Source organism: Coenobita brevimanus, chromosome 23 (assembly GCF_032717465.1).
Source record: "Coenobita brevimanus isolate Jiangsu-jjx chromosome 23, ASM3271746v2, whole genome shotgun sequence".
Lineage (NCBI taxonomy): Eukaryota > Metazoa > Arthropoda > Malacostraca > Decapoda > Coenobitidae > Coenobita > Coenobita brevimanus.
Window position 1 is genome coordinate 50986961 of NC_136976.1, and position 25579 is coordinate 51012539.

A 25579-nucleotide genomic window follows, 5' to 3' on the forward strand; every position below is an offset into this window, starting at 1 on the left:
CTGTCAAAGGCCTTTTCCAAATCAACAAAAACAAAATAAAGATCTCTTCTCCTACCAATATATTTTTCCTGAAGCTGTCGAACAATGAATATGGCATCAGTGGTCCCCCTACCTGGCATAAACCCAAACTGCATCTCATCAGTATTCACTCTTTCTCTAATCATACCTTCTAAAACTCTCTCCATTACCTTCATTATCTGATCTAAAAGCTTTATACCTCTATAATTTCCTCTTTCCAGGGCATCACCCTTCCCTTTATACACATTTACAATTACACTCTTCAGCCAATCATCTGGGACAACACACTCATAAATAATCCTATTTATCAGGTCAGTGACTAAACTCACCCCTATATCGCCTGAAGCCTTCAACATTTCGGCAGTCAACCCAGACACACCTGCTGCCTTCCCCACCCTCATCCTGCCTATTGCCTCACTCACAGTAGCAGTATCAATCAAAGGCCAAGGGCCAGGCACTGGATCTGCTGGCTCCAAACCTTCCCTGTCCCAGTCAAACTCCTCATTCAACAACCGGTTATAATGCTATCTCCATGCATCTTTAATATCCTCACTGTTCACCACTACCCTTCCTTCATCATTCTTCACACGCTGCTCACCTATGATATCCCGATTATCCCTCTTCACCTGACCTGCCACCCTAAATATATTTTTCCTTTCCCCATGATTTAGGTTATCAAGTAATAGTCCCTGTGACTCAGACTTTGCCCTGTATACCTCTCTCCTAGCCCTACGCTTGGCAGCCAGATATTCCTCTTTGCTACCATCCTTCTTCCATTCCCGGAAAAGCCTTCTTTTCTCCTTAATTGCAGCTTCTACACCCTCATCCCACCACCAAGTTACTTTATGTCTTGGTGGTCCTCTTGTGCAGCCGCATGTTACATCAGTAACTCTCAAGAAATTGTTCTTGAGGGCTCTGTACTGTTCATTAATGCCTCTGTCTACAGCTCCCTGTATATATATATATATATATATATATATATATATATATATATATATATATATATATATATATATATATATATATACACACACACACAGTAAAACCTCAATATAACGGACTTCAGTAGACAGGAATTCGCTTTTATTGGACTCGAGAAACTACCGGACTAAATTCCTGTACTGTATATCAGAAAATGTCCGATAAAGCCAGGAGCAATCCGGACTGCCTGACCACATCAGCTGTGATCACCACAATAAGGTAAGTAAAAGACATGTTTATCAGTGTACAGTACAGTATTATTATATATATTATACCATTTCATTATTGTAGTGAAGGTATAATACGGTACAGTACTGGAATGGTAGTGAAAACACTTTGAAAATCATTGGTGCAATCTGGATGTCGCTTTTATCGGAATTTTGCTTTTTTCAGAATGGCTTGGGCCCCAATTAGTCCGTTATAGTGAGGTCTTACTCTATATATATATATATATATATATATATATATATATATATCCACTAATGTTTAATAATATTCAGCTTAATCCTGCATCATCCTTGAACATGCTTGGGATTTCATTTACTCGGGACTTATCTTGGAAAGATCATATTACATCTCTTGTAAAATCTGCTTCCAAGAGATTGGGTGTGCTAAGCTGACTTCGTTCTTTTTTTACCCCTGCACAATTGTTGACTCTATACAGGGGTTTTATCCACCCCTGTGTGGAGTACAACTCTCATGTGTGGGAAGGCTCCCCACACACAGCTCTTCTCAATAGGGTGGAGTCAAAGGCTTTTCGTCTCATTAACTCTCCTCCTCTTACTGACTCCCTTCAACCTCTGTCTCTTCGTCGCACTGTTGCATCTTTACCTCTTTTCTGTCGCTACTTTAATGGTCACTGCTCCTCTGAACTGTCTGCATGCATTCCTCCACCTCCACGACGGGTGTGCAGCACCCGTCTGGCAGTAAACTCTCATCCCTTTTCTGTCCAACTCTCTAATGCAAGAGTTAACCGTTACTCCCAGTCCTTCATTTATGCAACAGATCAACTCTGGAACTGTCTCCTTCTGTCTGTATTTCCTGCTGCCTATGATCTCCAGTCTTTCAAACGCAGTGTGTCCAGGAATCTCGAAATGATTGGATCTTGAATTTAGCTCTCTCTTGTATTTTGTTTTTCTCTTGGAGGGAACTCTTGTTGAGGGCTCATGGCCTCTGGTTCCTTCTTCCTCGCATAAAAAAAAAAAAAAAAAAATGTGTGTGTGTGTGTGTGTGTGTGTATATATATATATATATATATATATATATATATATATATATATATATATATATATATATATTCATTCATTGCCAGACGCCATGTATCCCAAACGGAGTGGCCAAGGGCTTAGAGTTAATTGTTTTACAGGGAGGGACACTAATCTTCCACCAACCCCACTTGACACGTAGGGATGCCAACAGCATCTGGTGTTCCCAGGCGGTCACCCATCCAAGTACTAACCAGACCCAACGTTGCTTAAATATATATATATATATATATATATATATATATATATATATATATATATATAAATACACAGTACACTCGAACAGTGTGCGAGAGATTGGGCGTTCCAGGTCCTTTTTCAGTGTGAATTCATGCACTGAGAATACATTGCCTTATGGGAAAAATTACATATGGGCAGTACCTCCTCATACCTGGACATTTTTTTGCCCTAAGAGACATAATAAAGGTCAATTTTTTCAGACATTGTACTACAGATATAGCTACAATAACAAAAATATGGGCAGTCACCTTAACAACAGTAGACAACAAGCCTGATGGACTTAAATAACAGGGGTTCTGAGGTGCGGCAACACACTTACAGTAGAGTTCCCCCGCTGCCATCCCGGCTGCTCCACACTTGTTTAACCCTTGAATAGTAGCGTTGTCAGCATCACGTGCCTACTAGCGATGTCCGCAATCCCAGACAAACTTTGGGGGTAGAAATATACGTATACGAATGGTACAGTTTATTATAAAAAATTTTCACTTAAATTAGGTGCTAATCTTAACTCTAGGAACCATGAACTAATTGTATTTAACTAAAACAACATTATAAAAATAAAATAAAACAAAAAATGTGTAAAAATAACAAAAAATGCTACATCCTTGTAATCTTTTCACCACTGCCAGCCACAGTGTTTCCTGATGGTGATGACTTGTGCCACACATGAAGTCCAGACATCTCCCGATATGCTCCAGCCTCCCTAGGCCTTATGCCGCACAGGTTGCTGTGCTCCATGCTGAACAAAATAGGCTGTGTTTTGGACACCTCCTAGCAGGAATCTTCCTCATCTCCCTCGCCTCCCTCCAGGGCAACAAGCTTGCCGCACACAGAACAGACTCGATATTTACAGAAAAGAAAAAAAAAAAAAAAATGAAAAATGTATTGAAATAATACGAAAGTAATTGAATTGTGGACATTAGAAATGCAATACACTGGGTGTAGCAAAGTATATGTCAGTGACATATGTGGAAAACAGGAATAAATAATGAATTATAGCAAAGAAATAATAAGATATGATAATAATAAAATAATTAGAACATCTTCCACTCACCCTAAGGACAAGCAGCACCTGTCGCAGTACAGGTACAGGTGGCGGGCACACAAGCTATCTTTGCACCCCCTGCATTACAGGATATGTTTCGTAGGCACACTCACAAGGTCCTGTTTTAAAAGACAGTTAGTTTTTCTGAATACTGAAAAAATTATTTTTTCAGGAAAAAAATTCGACACATTACAGGATATGTTTCTTAGGCACACTCACAAGGTCCTATTTTAATAGCATTGTATGGAATACCAGACAATTGGCTACAGCAGATGAGAAAAAAATGGGAGCAACACGAACACACCTCACACACACAGGACAGAGTACAAACTGAGATGTCATGGGAGCCGAGCGCCGTAGGCCTTGGAGCGTCTCCTCCACAACGCAAAGTAAGCCTAAATTCGGAATCCCGGACAACGCTACTGAACTAGGGTTAATGGTTGCCAGTGTTGTATTATTCCAGGCTTTGACAAAGAAATTTATGGCCTGTCGAATGTTACTTTTCTTCCAGAATGCAGCAGCAGTCATTATGGTGGGGGTTGAGGTATGCCAGGTGAAGCAGGTGAGTCAGGTGGGACTGTGGAGGTGGAGGGGGAGGCGGCTGGTGAGTCAGGTGGAGCAGTGGAGGAGTAGGGGATATCGGCGGGCAAGTCAGGGGAGGTGGTGAGGGGAGGATCCTCCCTCTCCTCGTTACCGCTCACATTTTTGGCAATTTCCTTCGTCTTTTCTTGCTTGTTTGTGTCATTCCTCATCTTGTTATGGACGTATTGGCAGTATAACAACTTGGTATTCACGAAATTAATGTAATTATTATAGAACCTGGGTATCTGTTCTAACTTACTGTTATTGCCGAAAACGTTGTTGTCGAAGTTGTTATTGGCGAGATCTTGCTGTAGACTCCTCTTGAGCACCTTCCCGATGAGCCTGTAGGTCACCATTGTTTCGTTGTTTGGGGGCTGGGGTCACGTACTGATGGAAAATGGCGTTTTTGAGCCACTCCTTGCCTCTACCTTGCATTTTGTGAGGTAAACTCGTGCATTCAAGGTTTTTGGTTATTATTTTTGGTCACTCGTGCACAATGCGATTCGCACACTCTGAGCTCGCGTAGTAGACGAGTGTACTTTGTGCATAGAGAGAGAGAGAGTATATATTCATTAAATGTTGAAAACTTACTAAATTACTAATAAAATCCCTGTCTGCTGCAGAGGGGTGGGGGGGGGCATCAGTTCACTGCACAGGATGACCCTGCAGGGACAGTTGGTTGCCTGCAGTAGATGGATTTGCTCAGCCCAACAGACTGGGGTTCCATTACTTCTGCCACAACACCCTCATTATATGACTGAGATGCATTTTTGGAAATCGATTGCATAGAGATCGATCATATAGCGAGGTCATTATAACATGGATTGAGGGCCTGTTCACACTACAGGGATGCTCATGGGCCAGTCAAAGGATGATCTCGCAGTACTGACACAGTAGCACCATGGGCCTATTTTATTCACATATATGTTTGAGTCAAGGGATGATCTTGCTCTGGTCTTCTTGTGTCCCTCAGTGGTAGTCAGTTCATTGGTAAGGGAAGATGTGTGAATTCCCATCGCTGGAGTTGGCAGTGATTGCCATTGCATTGGAAGAGGAGGAAGAAAAAAACAAACAAAATTGGAAAAAGAAGAGACTGGCAGGTGGGAATGTTGCTGACTGGGAGAGCTGGAGCTCCTGTTTCACTAGCCATAAGAATATCTTGACCATCCCTCTTTCCTGACCTTTTTCATCGTGACATTATCGTGGAAAGTAGGCCAGCATACTCTTCCAAACACTTTTCTCTAACTCTCTCATGCCCTGCTGTACATGCACTTTACGTGCCACATAATATGCCCCATTACATCAAAGGGGTTGGCACCAACAAGGGCATGTGCCCAGAAAACTTTGTCCCTACTATCTAGTGGTGGACCTGAGGGAAAGTGTGGCATGGGCTCTGCCAGTGCAGTTTTGGGACCGGCATGGGATGGGGCTTAGATCTTTGCCAGAGGGTACAGGGCATAGTGGTTCCCAGGCTGTCGCTTCCGCCCAATAGAGACGGGCCCAAACCTCAGGAGACTGCCCTATCATGCCCTGTCAGTGGATGTATAATGACAGGGCAGCTACAGTGCCAAGGTGTGCTTGGAGGGTGTCCCTGTAGCTGTCCTGGCACGGTGCCCCGAGGCCACTGCCAAAGCCATTGGGCATGTCTGGTGGGCTATGGATCTCAAGTCCTATGCCTTTACCTGGAACTGTGGGTTGGTGGGGTCTGTGGTCCTTTACCTCCTTTGCTTACCTGACTTATAACAAAAATTAGAAGAAGAAAAAAAAAAAATCATGCTTTTGGAAACCAAATAACCCAGGGAGTTCAGAGTGGCATTGTGGAATGTGGGTAATTTGAAAAGTAGAGTGGGGGAAGTGGCAGAAACTCTGAGTAGGAAGTGGATGGATGTCTGTTGCATACAGGAATCAGGTTCAGGGGAGGGTCAGCTATGATTATTGCTGTGAGGGCCTGTAGTTATAAGCTATTTTGGCAGGGAAGTATAGATGGATATGGTGGTGTGGGTGTGCCAGTTGATTAGAAATAGATGGAAGTTGTCAAGAATGTAATGAGAGTAAATGAAAGGATTGTAACAGTAAAAATACCATTTAGTAAACTCTTGATTTCATTTATATCGGTGTACACGTATGCCCCATAGGTTTGCTTGGATGATGCTTTTGTTTTTTAAGGCTCCAGCATGCTTGCATGCATCGGCCTTGGTCACCTAATGGTGGCTCGCCATGCAGCTCGATCTCTGGCAGCTTCCCTATTTATTCCCTTAACCGTGAGGTCAAACTAAGTGACCTCATCCCAGGTTTTTTTTTCAGTCCACCTCGCACCACCCAACCCCCGACATTAATACCTCTCACTTTCTGCACCCAGTTATAATCCCCCATCCTCTCTACATGCCCAAACCATCTCAATCTACCTCTCCTCATCAGGACATCAATACACGCCAGTCCTATCCTACCTCTCAACTCTTCCATTATAAACCTAGTTCCCCCAGGCCTTGCACCCAAGGATGCACTGCACATCCACCTAATTGTTGCCATTTCTGTATGTTTGAGCCTGCAAATATCCTCTTCCATTACTGCCCAGGTCTCACTATCAGACAGCATTATACTCCTAACACATGCCACATACAATGATCCCTCAGCACGGAGGGAGAGCCATCTCAGTGTCAGGAGAGGCAACAGCTCTCTGAACTTCTTCCAGCCACTCCTCAGTCTAGTCACAGAGCTAGCTCCAGCCCCACCTCCAGCACATAACATGTCTCCCAAATAACAACACTCTTCCACACACTCAAGAGACTCACCAGCAAGTTCAATTCTTTCATCTATCTATCTATCTATTGCCAGACGCCTCAATCCCGTTTGGGGTGGCCACAAACAAATGGCCTCCAAGTCGCCCTGTTCCCCGCCATTTCACTGCCCTGCTCCCAACTCACACCCCCCTCTCTCATATACCTCTCCACCTCATCCCTCCATCTCATCCTCGGCCTCCCCCTCCCTCTTCCCCCCTCCACCTCACTCACATACACTCTCTTCGTCAGTCTTTCACCCTCATCCTCTGCACATGGCCAAACCACCTCAGTGTGTTCCTCATAACGCTTCCTATCACATCCACATCAACACCACAACGCTTCTTTATATCCTCATTTGTCAGCCTGTCTCTCCACGTGACTCCACAGGCTCCTCTTAAATAACTCATTTCCACTGCTCTCACTCTTGACTTGTTTCCTTCCAACAACGTCCAAGCTTCACTTCCATACGTTAGAGTTGGTATCACAGTACTGTCATGTAGTAACTTTTTCACTTCCATGCTCACTTCCCTGTTTCTTATCACTGCTTTCAAGGAACCAGCAACCTTTCTTCCCTGCTGTACCCTTTCAAGCACTTCACCCTCCAAACCTCCATCCTTACTCATCACACTACCCAAGTACTTAAACGTACTCACATTTTCCAATTCCTCACCATCCAACCTCGCTGTACATTCACTGACTTCACCTCTCTCAAAGACCATCGCTTTACTCTTCCCTACATTCACCTTTAGATTCCGTTTCTTACACACTCTCCCAAACTCATCCACCAAGCCTTGCAGCTCCCCTTCGTCTTCACTCAACAACACAGTATCATCTGCAAACAACAGTACAGGGAGTTTCCAAACACCATCCTCTCTCACCAGGGCCACTCCAACATCCACTACCCTACCTTGTACCTCTTTTATTACCCCATCCATGTACAGATTGAACAACCATGGAGACATGACACATCCCTGTTTCAACCCAACTTTCAAAGAGAAAAATTCACTTAGTTCACCATCCACACGCACTGCAGCCTTCGCACCATCATACATACTCTTCACAGCATTCAACAACTTCCCATCTACTCCATATATTCTTAACACTTTCCACAATCCTTGTCTATCCACCCTGTCATATGCTTTCTTCAAATCCATGAAAGCCTCATACAACTTCTTTCCCTTCTCTAGATCTAAGAATGAATATCTGATCTACACAACCTCTTCCCTTCCTAAAGCCTCCCTTTCATGCTTGGCAATATCCACATGCTCTCCCCGACGCACCACACACGTGAAATTAGCATTATCTCGCAGTCTACCTCTAATACTGCTACATCTCTTATGCTCCCACTTATCACAGACACTGCACAAGATGGAATTACTTTCCACACCCTTGTGACAAATTACACATGGCCACTCTCCTTCTTCTTTGACAATAACATCCCCAGCCCTAGATACCATCACTTTTGTTTTATCTGTGTTTACTGTTAAGCCCTTGTGCCCCATACCATCTCTCCACTTCCTAAATCCTCTCTTTCATTCTCTTCAACCAACACCAAATCATCAGCATACATCTCCCATGGGAGTCCGTTTCTGAAGTCACTTGAAAGGGCCTTAAGTACCATGATAGATTGTGGAATGACTTGATATGTGTTGGTGGTGGTATGGGAGATACCTGTAATAAGATTATAGTTTTGGGTGGGTATTTTAATGGTCATGTTGGTGATAAAAATTGCTTTATGACAGTATTGTGATACCAACTCTTAATGTATGGAATGAAGCTTGGACCTTGTTGGAGGGACACAAGTCAAGAGTGAGAGCAATGGATATGAGTTATTAGAGAGGAACATGTGGCGTTGCATAGAGAGACAGACTGACAAATGAGGAAGTGAAGGAGCACTGTAGTATGGATGTGGATTTGATAGAAAGTGTTAGGAGAAATACACTGAGGTGGTTTGGCCATGTGGAGAGGATGGAGAGTGAGAGACTAATGAGGAGAGTGTATGTGAGTGAAGTGGAGGGGGAGAGAGGGAGGGGGAGGCCGAGGATGAGATGGAGTGATGGAGTGGAGAGGCATATGAGAGATAGGAGTGTGAGGTGGGAGCAGGACAGTGAAGTGGCTTTGGACAGGGTGACCTGGAGGCGATTTGTTTGTGGCCACCCCATGCGGGATTGAGGTGTCTGGCAGTGGACAGATAGATAGATAGATATTGGTGAAGCAGCTCAAGGACGTGAAGGGATACATGAGTGATGTGCGAGGGGAAAGGATACTTGAATCTGGGGAGGCAGTGAACATGGTTGAATGCGACATGCTATTTGGGAAAAGCGAGAGTAGGCAGATTACTCATGAGTCTGGGAGCAATTGTAGCCAGGTTGACTCTTTCCTAGTTAGAAGGGCTGATAGGAGGTGGATGAAGGATGTTAAAGGTTTAGGGGTATGTGGAGCACCACAAATTACTGATACGAATATGTGTCATGGTGCTGAAGGAGCATGTGGTGAAGAAGAGGACCTATATACCCAGGAGGAAAATATGAATGTTGAAATGTCATGCAGTAAGGGATGCCTTCTATGGGGAGATGAGTAGAATGGTGGCTAAACAGGGAGCTGTTGATGGAAGTGTTAATGAACAGAGCACAGCTCTCAAGAACAATCTCTTGAAAGTTACTGATTTATTGTGTGGGTGGACAAGTGGCCCTCTAGGACATACTGTAACATGGTGGTGAGATGAAGATGTAGAAGTTGCAGTTAAGGAGAAAAGAAGAATTTTTCCAGGAATTGAAAAGGAGTGGTAACAGTGAGGAATACTTGGTTGCCAAGCACGTGGCTAGAAAGGAGATACGAGGTCTGTTCGGAAAGTATCCAACCTCATTTTTTTCCTCATCAACCAGTTGAAGGATAGGGTGAGGTTTTGTGTAGCAGTGCAGGAGCTTTGTGCATGTGCATTATTATGCCGGTTGTCATGAGTGACTCAGTGGCTGTCAGCCAGCCTGTGTTCTCGGTCATGCACCCAATGGTTGTCGTGTTCCCGTGTTCGTCATGGTGATAGAAAAAGTCGAATAACATTACTGCATAAAATTTTGCCAAAAACTAGGTGATACCCAAGTTGAAACTATCACAAAGATTCAGCAATTTTTTGGAAATGAAGCTGTGAGGGTAATGCAAATAAAGGAGTGGTACAATCACTTCAAAAATGGCTGAATGTCAAGCAAAAACGATCCACGCCCTGCTAGGTCATCAACAAGCTGGAGTGCCTAAAATGTGAAGAAAGTTTGCGATTTGGTCATGGGAAATCATTGGTTGACTGTCAGAGAAATTGCTAATGAAAGTGGATCAGCACACAAAATTTTAACGGATGATTTGGGCACACCAAGAGTTGCCGCCAAGTTTGTTCCAAAACTTCTTTTCATATGAACAACAATCTTTGTGGATGAACGTTGCTCAGGACATGTTGGAGTGTCCAAATCGCAATTCAGACTTTCTGAAGACTGTTATCACTGGAGATAAGACTTGGGTGCTTGGGTGCAACCCAGAAACGAAAGCACAGTCAGCCCAGTGGAGGCATGCAGGGTCACCTTGGACAAAAAAAGCGTGACAGGTCTGCAGCAAGGTGAAATGAATGTTGACAGTTTTTTTTCGACTGCCGTGGTGTTGTGCATCATTAGTATGTACCAGAAGGTCAGACTGTCAACAAACATTACCTCAATGTTATCCATTCTATTTATGATGCAGTTCAGTGGCAGAGACCATACCTTTGAATAGTGGCAGGTTGAATATTGCACCATGACAGTGCCCCTGCCCATTATTCTAAAGTAATTCAGAAAGTTTTGGCCAAGCTCAACATCCTGCAAGTCCAGCAGGTTTCCTTCTCACCAGACATGGCTCTGTTTGACTTTTGGTTATTCCTCATGATCAAAACTCAGCTGAATGGTTCCTGATTTGAGGCGAGCAGAGATCACGACGAATGTGATGAAACACCTGCGGGAGATCCCAAAAACCAACTTTGAAAAATCTTTCAGGCAATGGAAAGAGTTCTGGGCTATGTGTGTCAAGTCAGAAGGGGCCTACTTTGAATGGGATTAGTGTCCTAGTTCAGCAGGTTTAGTTAGTTATTTTTTTAGGGCCTAAGGTCAGATACTTTCTGAACAGACCTCTTGTATAGGACAGAATCTGAGTCTCAGAGACTTTTACTGGATAACCTAAATCTTATTGGACAACCTAAATACTGCTGAAGGGAAGAATATGGTACAGTATTTAAAGTGGCTGATCAGATAATGAGGGAAAACAGGGATATCATATGTGAGTAGTGTGTTACGAATGATGAAGGAAAGATAGTGGTGAACAGTGAAGATATTAAAGACGCCAGGAGAGCACATTATAATTTGTTGCTGAATGAGGAGTTTGACTGGAACAGGGAAGGTTTGGAGCTAGCAGAGTCAGTGTTTGGCCCTTGGCTTGTGATTAATGCTGCTACTGTGAGCAGGGTAATAGGCAGGATGCAGTTGGGGAAGACGGCAGGTGTCTCTGGACTGACTGCTGAAATTTTGGAGGACTCAGGAGCTATAGGAGTAGGTTTTGTTACTGATTTGATAAATTTGATTATATAAGTGTGTGTTTGTCCCAGATGACTGGCTGAAGAGTGTAAATGTAAATGTGTATAAGGGGAAGGGTGATGCCCTGGATTGAAAATTATAAAGGTATGCCCTTTCCTCTCCTCCATCCTTCTTTCCTTCCATCTTCTTCTGTCTGACTTTCCTTCATTCTTTCCTCGTTCTTCTGCCCACGGGTGACTTTACACTCCCTCTTCTGTCTTTCTTTCCTTCATTCTTTCCAGTTCCTTCTGCCTGTGGGTGACACTACACTGAGTGATAAGCCAAGTGGTTTCCTGTACACCAGGAAACCATTTACTATGCTGGGTGGTAACCATATAACCAGATTTTGGCGCCTGGTGGTTTAGTGGACAATTATGGCACTCCAATTGGATTGAGCCAGTGAAGGTTTATATCCAAGGGATGGTTAGGGTTTATTGCTCATGGAATGCCACTAGGGATGAGTGAGGCTAGTCACTCTCATCTTAGTTATCAGGACCAACTTGCCTAGCCCCGGGCACCTACGCTCCTCATGGGGCAAAGTAGGATTGGATGATGATGATGATGATGATAAATTTTTGGATCAGATAATGAAGGTAATGGAAAGAGTCCTTAAAGATATAGTATGGGAAAGAGTGAATATTGATGAAATGCAGTTTGGGTGTATGCCAAGCAAAGGGACCACTGATGCCATATTCATTGTTCAACAGCTTCAAGAAAATATTAGGAAAGAAAAGGGAGCTGTACTTGGTTTTCTTTGATTTAGAAATTTGACAGAGTGTTTAGGGAGGTGGTGATATTGGCAATGAGAATGCATATAATTGAGGAGTGACTGGTTAAAGTGGTTATGGTTATTGATGTGGATGCTCATACCGAGGTGGGAGTGAACTGAGATCTCAGTGACAAGTTTTCCATGAATGTTGGCATGCACTGGGGGTTAATCTTCAACACCCTTATTGTTTGTCACGGTGCTTGAAGCTGTCCGATGTGACTTCAGAAATGGACTTCTGTAGATGTATGCTGATGAATTGGTGCTGAGTGCAGAAGATGAAAGAGAGGCAGAGGAAAGGTTTAGGAAATCGAGAGATGGAATGGGGCACAAGGATTTGAGAGTAAATGCAGATAAAACAAAAGCGATGATATCTCGGGCTGGTGGGAGTGCTGTCAAGGGAGAGGGAGTGTGGCCATGTGCAGTTTGTCGCAAGCATGTGGAAAGTAATTCCTTCATGTTCAGCATTTGTGATAAGTGGGTGCATAAGAGGTGTAGTAGTATTAGGGGTAGACTGCAGTGCTGATTTTATGTGTGTGATATGTTGGGGAGAGCATGTGGAGATTGTCAAGCATGAAATTTTGATCTTACTGGTAAGTCTTTTGAGTGAGTATAGGAATTTTGTTATATGAGTTACATGTTCTTTGCTGGAGTTTGGGTAGGGTAAGGAGTAGGTGTGGAGGAAGTTCAGGCAGCTGTTGCCTCTCCTAACAGTGAGAGGGCTTTCTCTCAATGCTGAGGGATCTTTTTATGTGGCTTGTGTCAGGAATTTAATGTTGTATGATTTTGAGACCAGGGCAGTAAAGGAAGAGGATATTTGTAGGCTCAGTCATAGGGAAATATCAATGGTTAGATGGATGTGTAGTGTGTCCTTAAATTAGAGACCTAGGTGGGCTAGGTTTGTGATTAAAAAGTTGAGAGGAAGGATGGGATTGGAGTATTTGTGTTGTGATGAGATGGGTTCGACTGACTTGGTTTGAGCATGTTTAGGGGATGGAAGACGACGATTGAGTACAGTAGGTGGAAAGTGTGAATGTCAAGAATAGCGTTGTGACAGGCATACCAAAAAAGACTTTGATGAAGTCATAGAGTGTGACCTCAGGGATAAGTGACTGAATAGGGAGGGTGCTGGAGATCGTGCAGTGTGGAGAGCCGCCATTAGGTGACGAAGGCTGATGCATACAAGCATGTTGGAGCCATTATAAACAATATGATACGATACTTAGAGAGTGTGGGTTCATCTCATGTTACAAGATAGGAAGAGTATGGGGAATTTCATCTTCTCTCTCCTCATTTGATTGATGAGGAAAGTAATTTTTTTTTTTTTTTTACCAGCCACAATAGCGAAGCTGGCATTGTTTTCAGTTTGTGTGTGTGTGTGTGTGTGTGTGTTAGCACAATAACTTTGCAGCCCCTCAAGGTATCATCACAAAATATTATAGGTGTGTAGTAAGGAAAATAAGCGATGACAGGTTAAAAATTGGTGAAAGTAGGTCTAGGTCTGTCCATCTGTTACCACAATAACTTTGCAACTGCTGAAGCTATCATCACAGAATTTTATAAGTGTGTAGTAGGGATGAAAATTTAATGTGAGTATTGTTTTAAGTTTGTCTGTCTGTCTGTCTGTGTGTCTTTTAGCATGGTAACTTCACAACTGCTCAAGATATCATCACAAAATTTTGTAGGTGTGTATTAGGGATGAAAATCTCCTATGAGTTTGAAATTGGTGAAAGTAGGTCAAGGTCTGTGTGTCTGTTACCACGATAACTTTGCAACTGCCCAAGTTATCATCACAAAATAATACAGATGTGTAATAGGGATGAAAATCTTCTCCTCCTTATCATCATCATCCAGTCCTACATCGCCCCATGAGGGGCGTCGGAGCCCGGGGCCAGGCAAGTTGGTCGTGACATTTAAAATGAGAGTGATCCCTGAATAGCATTACATGAGCAATATACCCCAACCACCCCTTGGATATAAACCTTCACTGGCTCAATCCGATTGGAGCACTGTAATTACTCACTAAACCACCAGGCGCCAAAATTTGGTTATATGGTCACCACCCAGCGCAGTAAATGGTTTCCTGGTGTACAGGAAACCATTTGTCTTGTCACTCAGTGTAGAGTCACCCACAGGCAGAAGGAACAGGAAAGAATGAAGGAAAGGAAGACAGAAGAGGGAGTCTAAAGTCACCTGGAGGCAGAAGCATGAGGAAAGAATGAAGGAAAAAAGACAGAAGAGGATGGAAGGAAAGAAGGATGGAGGAGAGGAAAGGGCAGACACCCGAGAGCAGCAATACATCAAGTGAGTGGATGGTGAGCTCAGTTTGAAATTGGTGGAAGTAGGTCAAGGTCGGGGTCATATTCTGAGCTGTGTTAGATACAGTGCTCGACAAAAATATTGGGCGCCTATGTCAAGGCGCCACAAACTTTTGGCGAAAAAGAATGGTGCTTTTTTGGGTGAAGAAGTTTAGCCAGAAGTTTTGGGCGCTAACATGACGTCAAGGCAGCCCGAGGCAGTACTGTGGGGTGGTTGGATGGTACCTCAGTTGCCTGCGGGCTGCGAGAGACAGGGGAACCCGGCTGCTCCTCCCTCTCTTGTTGCGCCATTCTTGACCTAGTGAACTACAGTGGGGCACCAATTTTCGCGCCTAATTGGGTCCAAAAATAATGCGCGAAAGTGGAATTAGCGAAAGTTGGGGCATTGTCTTTATGGCAAAAAGGCTAATTGATTCCCGGTTATCCTAAAGTAACATCAGATTTTCATTTTCACTTGCAATACAGTACATCAAAATCACTATTGTACATTGCATTGTGAGATACAAACAATAAAAACTGTACAGTACACATTATATGAGGAGAAACATACCACAGAGACCAGGTTGAGGTGTTTAATGGATGTTGGGGGTAAGTATCCGAGGCGCGTGGCGGGCTTATTTAGCCACGCCAGATGTATTGGCGCCACCTCTTGCTGCCTCGCTACCACTCTCTCTCTCTGCCTCCTCAGATGCAACTTGATGCAACACTTCCACTCTGTGCTGAATTTCCCTTTGCGCTAGGTTCTCTTGAACAAATCCATCGAAATCTTCATCCAGGTTAAGCTCCTCTATGGCCATTGAACCGTGAGAATCCAACACAATGGAGCTAGCACGCTTGTACACAATGGCGGGAATGGGTGGACAGAGTGTTGACATGACGTCATTCAAGATAGCGGTGGGTTGCGGGCGGGTGGTGCAGGAAATTCAAAGTTCAAAATATTGTCCCAAACCCAAAATTTGTGCGCGAAAATCGATTTTTTTCAAGCGAAAGTGGAAGTTAGGGAATATTTGGTGCATGCCGCGAAAGTGGATTCCGCGAATCCTGCTGTAGCGAAAGTTGGTGCACTACTGTACAGTCTTTTGGCTTTCAGTATAGGGTTTAAGTGGGGGTATGTTTTGAGCAAGTGGTCAACTACCAAATATTAGTAATAAAAGTTTCCATTTCACTTTAATTGGTAGTTATTTCACATCATTGCATTTGCTGCTTGAACTCCAGTACCACAGTATTGTTTGATCACTGGCACTAATGCTCTTGATAGGGATCAAATTTAACTTCCCCGCAGCAGCTCACGTAAAATTACGAGCATATAGGGGAGGGCAGCTCGTTTAATACAGTAATCCCTCCAATATCCGATGTAATAGAGCCATACGCAGGTCCGGATAGTGGTCCTGTCCGGATGTTGGGCCCCAGCTTCTGGACTTGTACTTATGGACCCTAACTCAGAAAAACACCTATACAACTCCCTCTGGACATGCATAGCACCTATTTAAGACCCAAATCACACCAATAAGGCACATAAAAGACTGAAATAAATGCAAAAGAAGCATAAAATGAGGTTTTTGAGGTAGGTTCATACAGTATTCAACATTCTGGGTACTTACAAGTCACTGGCTCCTGGACTTGTAGTTATGGACCCTAACGTAGCCTAACTCAGAAAAACACCTCCCTACTGCACATGCATAGCACCTAAGACACAGCATATTCACACCAATAAGGAACATAAAAGAGTGAAATGAGGTGTTTGAGGTAAGTATAGTATGGAACATACAGTAGAGTACAGTATGAAACATTCTGCCTACTTACAGCAAGTCCATGGCCATGTCGATGAATAACTGCCTCCTCTCAGACTCTGCCAGTAAGAAGGATTTCCTGAAGCACTTGCAGTACACTGTTCATGAAGTCTTGCACTGAACTGTCATTCGCACTCATAAGTCCATTCTCTTCACAGTGCGCACTCTTGTCTAAATTATGCTCCATTGTAACTTAATAAGTGTTGCACTCTGTACTTTAAGTCTTTCCACCCTTATAACCATTTTCTAAAGCAAAAACACACGTCTATTTACGTTAAATTTAGTCCAAAAATTGTTTGTATTTTCACTCACAACTGTAAATCCTTAACACAATGCACTGTTTTTTTCACTGCACAACACTGTAAATTCGTGTGTGGTCTAGTGGAGAAGTTCTTGGTGTCTATTCACTGTCAGAGTCCGAGAGTATCGCTGGCAGGTGACCTAAGGGTGCGTCGCTGGGTCGTGGTGATGGCGTACCCACTGCAGACAACCCTGAAGACAGACGCAAACTCATGTCGAGCGGTAACTCCACCGTGGCTGATGTGCTGGGCTGTGGCTCGGAGGATGAGGGCCTGTCTTGGGGAGGCAACGGAGTGGAGCCAGGGCTGGGCACAGCGGGGGTCATGGGCCTGAAAAAAATGTCAATCGTTGATTGACACAAGGAACGACGATTCTGACAATTAACCCCTTAAACGCGGATCGTCTCGTTTGCGACGCTCGGCAAAAAGGACATAACGGCGGATCGTCGCATTTGCGATTCTAGTAAATTTTGAATAATCGCAGGCAAGCAGGCTCCAGCTGGTATTGTCTATCAGTACCACCACCCTTTAGCTACAATTAGCATACTTTACCTTTGTACTACTGACCTCAGTTGTTGCCAAGTATCGCGTTTTTCCCCCGTCCCCCCCCCACCACGGCCCGGCCAGCCTGGCTGTGATAATGGCAGCGCTTTGAGTGCTCAGAACTGTAAATCTGCGCTCTCCTCTCACAAGCAGTTTATACTAATAGGAAATGCTTGTTTCCCCAGTTGTAACACTAGCTTTTTTTCTCACGGTTTGCCCCTGTTTAGCGTCAGTTTACTGCAGGCTTTCAAAGTGACATTATGGCGAGTTCTAGCTCTTCCCAGTCAGTGCAAGCGGCCGACAGGAACGAGAATAAAGTGGCGGGCGTAAGGCAGAATAAAAAGCGCGCCGTGGTGATGTTTTGGGAAGTAATATGATTGAAAATAATGTAGTATACATGTTTTTAGCTGTGAAAATGGAAATGTTTGTTGAGTGACAGGAAGACCGCCGCCACGGTGCATGTCGGCCGTACGCTCCGTTGATTTTAGCCTTATTTTCAGTGCTTATTGTACAAATACGGATTCCAAACTACCTTTACGTTGTAGTATAAAGTTTACTGTGACAGAATGAGGCTGTGGTAGAGGGGAAACCGGCTTGCTGGAGGTGTGAAAGTGAAGATTTGGTTACCCAACTTTGCAAGTCTCCACAAGTCCTTGGGTAGTCCACGAAGGCTCAACATCTGTCTCTGGAGAAAGCTGAATGTAAGTACTATCAGCCATACCAAGTATAATGGTCTAGGGTTAATCTCTGATTTTTGGCTAATATTTTCCTACGGGTACTCAGACCACGATACAACCCCGCCACTCGGGGGGGGGGGGTCGACTGTTCACGGCCGCGTTTAAGGGGTTAATGATGCTCTGCCTGAAAGCACGCACTTCCTCCACAAGTCCCAAGGGCCCCATCTCCCTGTCGCAGTCCGGGTGTTCCAAGGAGTCCAGAACGAACTCTAGGTGTTCCCGGAGTGCGCTCAGCTTGGGGATGGCTGGAGTTGTGTCATGCTGAGAGGAGTCCGCATCATCGTTGCCGTCCTCGTCGGAATCTTCAAGCTGGGTATTGACACCTGCAACTGAAGATGCGATCTCGATATCAGACAGGGTCTGATACCCAGGATCACCCTCGTCATCATCCAACCACTCACACATGTCGTCCACATCAACATCGCCGCCATGCGTACGTAGACGTGCATGGAAGTTATCCACGTCAAAACCTAGGAAATCGTACTCCACATCCGTTCCGAGGAGTAGACGAGACCAACCATTTTCTAGAGTCTTGACAGGGATTTCCTTCCATGCACTGGCCCAGTTGTAGATTGCAGACTTGATGTTGTAGCAGCGAAGGTTTTCCAAAGTCCGCTGGCCTCGCGTGTCCCGTCCTTCCTTGTGTTCGTCCTTGTCCTCGAGAACAACCATCACCTCGTCCAGGAACTTCCTTCGATACAGCCTCTTCGTTGCCATGATCACTCCTTGGTCCGTTGGTTGGATGAGAGCAGTCATATTAGGTGGCAGAAACATTTACCTAATGCGGCCATTCTCAGCCACCAAGTCCTTGTCGCACGGGTGGGCAGGTGCATTGTCAAGGAGAAGGAGGGCCTTTACCTGGTCGCGTGGGATTCCCAGTTTCTCCATCTGGTAATGTATGACCTCCTTGACGAAATGGCGGTGGAACCAGTCTTTGAAGATCTGGGCTGTAAACCATGCCTTCAAAGAATGGTACCAGACGACAGGAAGGACATCCATCCCCCATGAAGACACCAAGGCTGCTTTGCGCGGCCAACAATAACGGGCTTAAGCCGGTGCATGCTGTTAGCATTGGCACAACACAAAGCAGATATCCATTCCTTGGAGAGCTTGTGGCCAGGTACACGCTTCTCCGTCTCCTCGGCTAGAGTGTTCGTTGGCAAAGAGGAATAGAATAAACCAGTTTCGTCAGCGTTATAGACTTGACCGAGAGTGAGGCCCTCCCTGTCGATCAAGCCCTTCACCTTTTGCCGAAACTCGTCAACTCCATCGTCGTTAGCGTGCAAAGCTTCGCCATGAGCCTTATGGTTGGTAAGGCCATATCCTAACTTAAACGTGAAGAGCCAACTCACGGATGCCTTGAAGTCTAGGGCGTTGTGAAGCCTGGCGAACTTCTCAGCAGCAGCCTTCAGCTCCGTACCACATACCATCACACCAGCAGCAGCATTACTGTCGATACCAAATCAACGTGGAGCGGTCGACTTCATCAAACTTGGGAGTAAACATCACCTTCCTCTCCACGTTGCGTTTGCTTCTCGACGAGAAGTCAACCGTGTACTGCATGAGTTTGTCTTGGGATCTCTTAATATCAAACAAAATAGATCGGGCCTGGTTGAACTCGCGGAGGATGCGTGAAGAAGACCACCCCGCATCTACTTTCTCCAATATCTCCCGCTTCTTCTCCAGAGTCAACACCACTCTCTTCCTCTTCTCAGGCGGCGGGGCCATCATCACACACACGAAGGAGAGGCACGAGAGCAGCAGGAGTGCCTGCAGCAGGTAAGGCACCACCACAAAAGCGAGTACATGGGCAGCCATGACGATGAGCGTTCACTCGCGACGAGAGACAGGCAGAAAGTGGGGAGGATGCAGGGGCGCTCTAGTGGACATCGGAGGAATGACGCACCACAACAAAGCTGTCCCATGCCCCTCGTGCCAAGTTCAAATTATGGGCGGGAACCCCCCCCGTTGTTGTTGTTGTTTTTTTTTTTTTTTTTTTTTTTTGGAATATTGGATCCCGGGACGATTATGTCCGGTTAGTGGGGATGTTCGGATATTGGACGTTCGGATATGAGAGGGATTACTGTATTAAGTGTTAGTGTTTCCCGCATTTTTTTGTGTAATGACATGGAAACTATAAGCTGTATTGCAACACTGGGATGCTCAGGGTCACTCTCCTGCACCATGCGCTGCTGGATGAGAGTGAGTACGTGTATTTTTTTCCTTTTTATAACACACCCTAATTTAAGGTTAAAATAATTTTTGAGATACGTTATTTTCTTTGAAACATGCCCTCGTGTGATTTACACAACATAACAGTTTGCCTGTTGTGGAGGGTTTAAAGACCATCTTTGAACAAACAAATGACTGTAGGTTTGCGTGTTGGCAATCTTATAAGCCAAAATTGTAGTTGTAGATCGACCATTGAGGCTTTGTACAGCATCATACTGATCTTACTGTACATACTACCCACACCTAAAATTCTCCCTATTCCCTCCTAATAGTTCAGTATGTTGCACCACTATTATATATACATTTTATGCTCAATAGACTTGTACATCTATAATTTAATTTTTTTTTTTTTCTCACCTCTGCCTACATGTCAAGTGGGGTTGGTGGAGGATTAGTGCCCCTCCCTGTAAAACAATTAACTCTAAGCCCTTGGCCACCCCGTTTGGGATACATTGCGTCTGGCAATGAATAAAAAAATAAACAAAAAACCTCTGCCTTTACACAGTGGCACAGAATATACACCCTGCCACTTTCAGGCACGTCACCTCAGTCCCAGAGTACGTGAAGATATCTTATTAACCACTCCCTGTTGCTGACTTCTTCCATTCTTGTATGAATTTATAGCAGTCCTGTCCAGTTCTGTTGGTTCCTGCACTGAATTTGTAGCAATGCTTCAATCTCCTCATTTCATCTCCTGTACCTCCCAGTGATGACTTCCTAACCATGTAACTGCACTTGCCTAGTATTCCATCATTGTCACTTTATCATTTCCTCTACATTTACAGGTTACTGGAATATTAAATCCATCTTTCCATCACCTCATCAGACTGTTACTACAGTACTTCACCATTCACTCACCCTAAAGATTCATTCAGGAGTTCTCTCATTCTTCCCGCACTAGGTACTAGTACTTCCACTCAGAGTAGTTTCCTACACTCCCTGAAGTTACTTAATACTGTAATTTCTTATCCCATTGTGCATTTGCTTTTCTCTTTTAACTTTAGTTCTGATCATTCTCTTAACTAGTTGTTTCTTCGTGCCTTTTTCTCACTCTTGCCATTTTCTTACTCTTGTACTTCCTTCCTTGCAGATACTGTTCTTATAATGCCTTTCTTTATAGCCATGCATTTGATCTCCTTATTCCACCACTCATGTCCCTCTTGCCTTTGCCCCCCTTCCACTGGGCTCATACTGCAGCATCCTCCAGCAAGTTAAGTCCCAGACTGGGGCAGGAAACAATTTGATGATTTCAGTTCACTGAATCAAATTACACTTATCCGTCGTTGCAATATCCAGCCCAATGTAATATCTGCCGCTGCTGGTTTGGCTTTAATAAAGCAATATCTGGCAAAATTGTGCAACATCTGGTGCTGAAACAGGACATTATCAGCAGTTCTATGCAATATCCAGCATTGAGATATGTCAACCAGCTTGTAAACAGTAGCCACCCTGTGCTTTATGGCTGTATTACTGTACTGTATCATTATTTTATTGTTTTTTATGCTTAGTTTTCATCTTTTAATCATGGAAGAGCTTTTAGGATAGAGGGTTGAGACGTATAATAACACAGTATCCGGCTCAATGCCAAATATTGAGCCGATGATGGGTACTATGCAGTGTCCGGCATATCACTTTATTCGTCCTAGGGCTTGGCTGAATTACAGCGGATAATGTGAGAGTTTACTGTATTTTAATCATTACGAGACCCGCTGACATATCATAGTATCGTATTGTATTGTTTATAAAACTCCAGCATTCTTGCATTCATCGGCCTTGGTCACCTAATGGCGGTTCTCCACACTGCTTGATTTCTGGCAACCTCCCTATTCAGTCCCTTATCCCTGAGGTCACACTGTATGACCTCATCCCAGGTCTTTTTCGGTCTGCCTTTCACAAACCCGACCCCTGATGTTTGCACTTCTCACCTTCCACACCCACTTGTCATCCTCCATCCTCTCAACATGCCCAGGCCATCTCAATCTACCCCTTCTCATCACAACACTAATACACTCCAGTCCCATCCTTCTCAGTTCTTCAGTCACAGTCCTAGTCCCCCAGGCCTCAAATTCAAGGACACGCTACACATCCATCTAATCATTGTCATTTCATTTACTGCCCAGTTTTCACAACCATACAGCATTACACTTCTAACACATGCTGCATACAAGGTACAAGGATCTCTTAGCCTGGAGGGAGAGCCCTCTCAATGTTAGAAGAGGCAGTAGAAGCCCTTCTTTTATTATGTTAGTCCTGAATGAGTATGATAGCAGGTACTGTATTCGGTAAGGACTGGGTATTAGTGCTAAAGTGATGATATGTGAAGATATGTGGTATGTAGGAGGACTTCTGGACCTAAAGGACAAACTGTTATAAAGTTGGAGCCAAGTTTCCGATACATAAAAGAAAAAAAAAATCTTTCTTGCACTCACTTAATCTAGCATCAATCATTTTAAGCCACTCCAGTCTCCTTTTCATCTGTTCGCTGCGACACACTAAATTTTATTGGTTATCCTGAGTGGCCATTGCTACTTCCTCCAGCCACTCTTAATTTTTTTTTATTCCACGCACTGTTTTCAGATATTGTCAGTTTAGCGTTGACTCTGGTATCTCAAGCAGGAATTGTAAAGTGCAGATATAACAATTATATAAAAAATATGTGCCAGTGGTTAGACCTGTGAGGTAGAGCCATGATTCATGGGGACTAAATGGTGAATGAGTCTGGTCCATTTCAGTAGTTCTCCCACTTCATTGCTTTCTCTTTCCTAGTTTTTTTAAACCCAATCATTCCATCACTGGTTGTGAAAAAGAAGTCATGGTGATACTGATGAAGATGATGATGATGATGATGGTGAATTTAAAAGTTTGGTATCTAACATTTTTTTCTTCCCTGCATATAATGTCAGACTGCGAGAGTTCTCCCCCGAGCCAGTATTGTGGCGGGAGGTGGACACTATAATGACGGCCCTGAGGCACTCTACACCAGACCCTGCTTCTGCCTTCCTCACTTACCTCTTCAATATGTTGCCTAAAGGTAAGGAAAAGGAGACTGATGCAAAAGTTAAAATGCAATACTATACTGTTTTGCTGCTCAGCCCTATTCTGTCTGATCTAGTAGACCCATTGATCATGCGTAAGCAGCTGCCCCCGTGCAGTCATCCCATCGGTTCAGTGCACTTTTAATGTTGCATCAGCATTCTGGTGTGACATGTACTGTGCAGTATTCTGTTTTGTGTCATGTTGTGTGGGCCTCTTCTACATGTGGGACACGTGTCATGTGTGATTTCTATCCATCTATCTATTGCCAGACACCATAATCCCGTAAAGGGTGGCCATTTGACACTGAGTTAGTTGTTTTACAGGGAGGGTCACCAACCCACCTGTTGACACGTAGGGAGTACGTATGGTTTGGTTATATGGTTACCACCCAGTGTTGTAAATGGTTTCTTGGCTTACAGGAAACCATTTGGCTTGTCACTCAATGTAAAGCCACCTGTAAAGGAAAGAAAAGGAATAAGAAGTGACAGGAAAGATAGGAGAAATAGGAAGAGAGGAGGGCAGGCACAGAAAAAGAATGATGAAAGCTAAGGAAGTAGGCAGCACTACATCAAGTGAGTGGATGATGGTCGCCACCACCTACCAAACCAAATCTAAGGTGGTAACTGAGGGGTGGGGTGGATGATCGCCCAATCTAAGCCTGGCAAGGTGAACTTGATCAAATATGTACAGTGATCCCATGGTTATAGCAGCTTTCATTATCACTGCAAGATGAAAATCTGCACTCCTGCCGATATCTTGTATTTTTTGATGAAAAAACATAGTTATTGCACGCCTGAGCTGGTTTCTGCTGACAGCAATAGTGCAAAATGTGTGGTTTCTGATGGCTTTGAGGGATTCAGAGATGAGACCCTACTTGAGAAGTTAATTCCAGGTAGTGGAGACAACCCCTAATTCTAAAAACCCCTTTCCTTAACCCCTTAACCGCAGGGCGTCACTTTCGTGACGCTTGGGAGCAAGGGATCATACTGCGGGGCGTCACTTTTGTGATTCTGTGTTATTTTGAATTCACCCGGGCTTCCAAGTGGGGGCTTGTATCATCTATCAGTACTGCCAATGTCCAACACTAGTCAGCACTCCTAATCTCATCTGTACTCCCATCCATTGTTGACAATTTAGCCATTTCTTCCCGTTCTTGACTCCCCTCCCTACCCCCCCTCCATTACCCTATCCTCTCGCCTGCCTGGCCGTGCTACGTTAAGTAAATCTTCCCTGGAATTTTTCACTGATTTCATCCATTGAAATAAGCCCTATGCCCTATTCTTATACCAAATAATATATCCAAGAAAGAAATAAGGTAAGTGAGAGTGCCATACACCTGGAATTGGCTAATTATCACCTGACAACACCTCACATGCACTCGTTCGCTAATTTTCGCTGTTTATTTCCCCTTGAAATATGCCGTATAATCTATTTTCGTAATAAATATACATACTGTATAAGGAGGGAAGGGAGAAGCCTAAGTGATATTTACATTCACCTGGAACTACCTAATTTATAATGTATTGTCTAGATTTCCTGCCAATCATTTCACTGCTAAAATTAGCTGTGTCAAGAGGCTAAACGTTGGCAGTACTGATTTCCCTAGGTAGGCCACCACCCCGGCCCACCCTTATCAGTTCTCTCTCATCTTCCAGTCTGGGGGTACGTCTGTTCGCTCTTGCTAACTTCAGGGATTTTTCACCCCCATGCAAATGGCCCTGTGACCTTTACCCCCTACTAAACCTCGTGTGGAAAGAGGTAAAGGGCTGACAATTGATAAAAGAGTGACTACGATCTTTCTATTGAGTAAAACAGTGCAAGTGGAATTGTAAATAATGTGTAAACAGCAAGTGAAAGTAATGAATGTAAATATACGTGAACAGTGGAAAATAGTTTTATAAGTTACTTCAAGTGATAGTGCATAACACAGTGTAAATAAAATAGAAATGTAAATAACGTAAATAAAATAGAGAACGTAAATAGAAATGTAAATGAGTAGTATTATAAGAATACGAGTATATACCCTAGGAGTAATGAAAGTGAAAGTTTCACTCTAGCATGTCTGAATACTATGAGTTATGAGAGTGAAATTGAAAGTGACATTCACTCTCAATGCTAGTATACAGGACGAGAAAGTGAATGCTACGTATTTTACTGAAAGAAATTGAATCCCTACAGTGACAATAAACTAATACTACTGAAGGAAACTTATGGATAAAGACTGTAAATATATATAAGTGTTATATAGTAATAGAAATATAAAGTGTGAGGGGTTTTATGAATAATAAATGACAGAGTACCAAGAGCGAACTAGCGCAAGTGCGACGGCCAGATGCGCTCGTAATTTTCATTGCTTTCACA

At 43.8% G+C, this 25579-nt stretch overlaps 1 protein-coding gene across 1 annotated transcript in view; it reads left to right on the forward strand.

Moving 5' to 3' along the window:
• Positions 1–25579, forward strand: part of IntS10 (integrator complex subunit 10) — a 157208-nt gene that overhangs the window by 31057 nt on the left and 100572 nt on the right. Inside the window, exon 4 of the mRNA XM_080267138.1 lies at positions 23086–23213. Within this exon, the coding sequence (XP_080123264.1) occupies positions 23086–23213 (128 nt within the window). The remainder of the gene's footprint in view (positions 1–23085; positions 23214–25579) is intronic.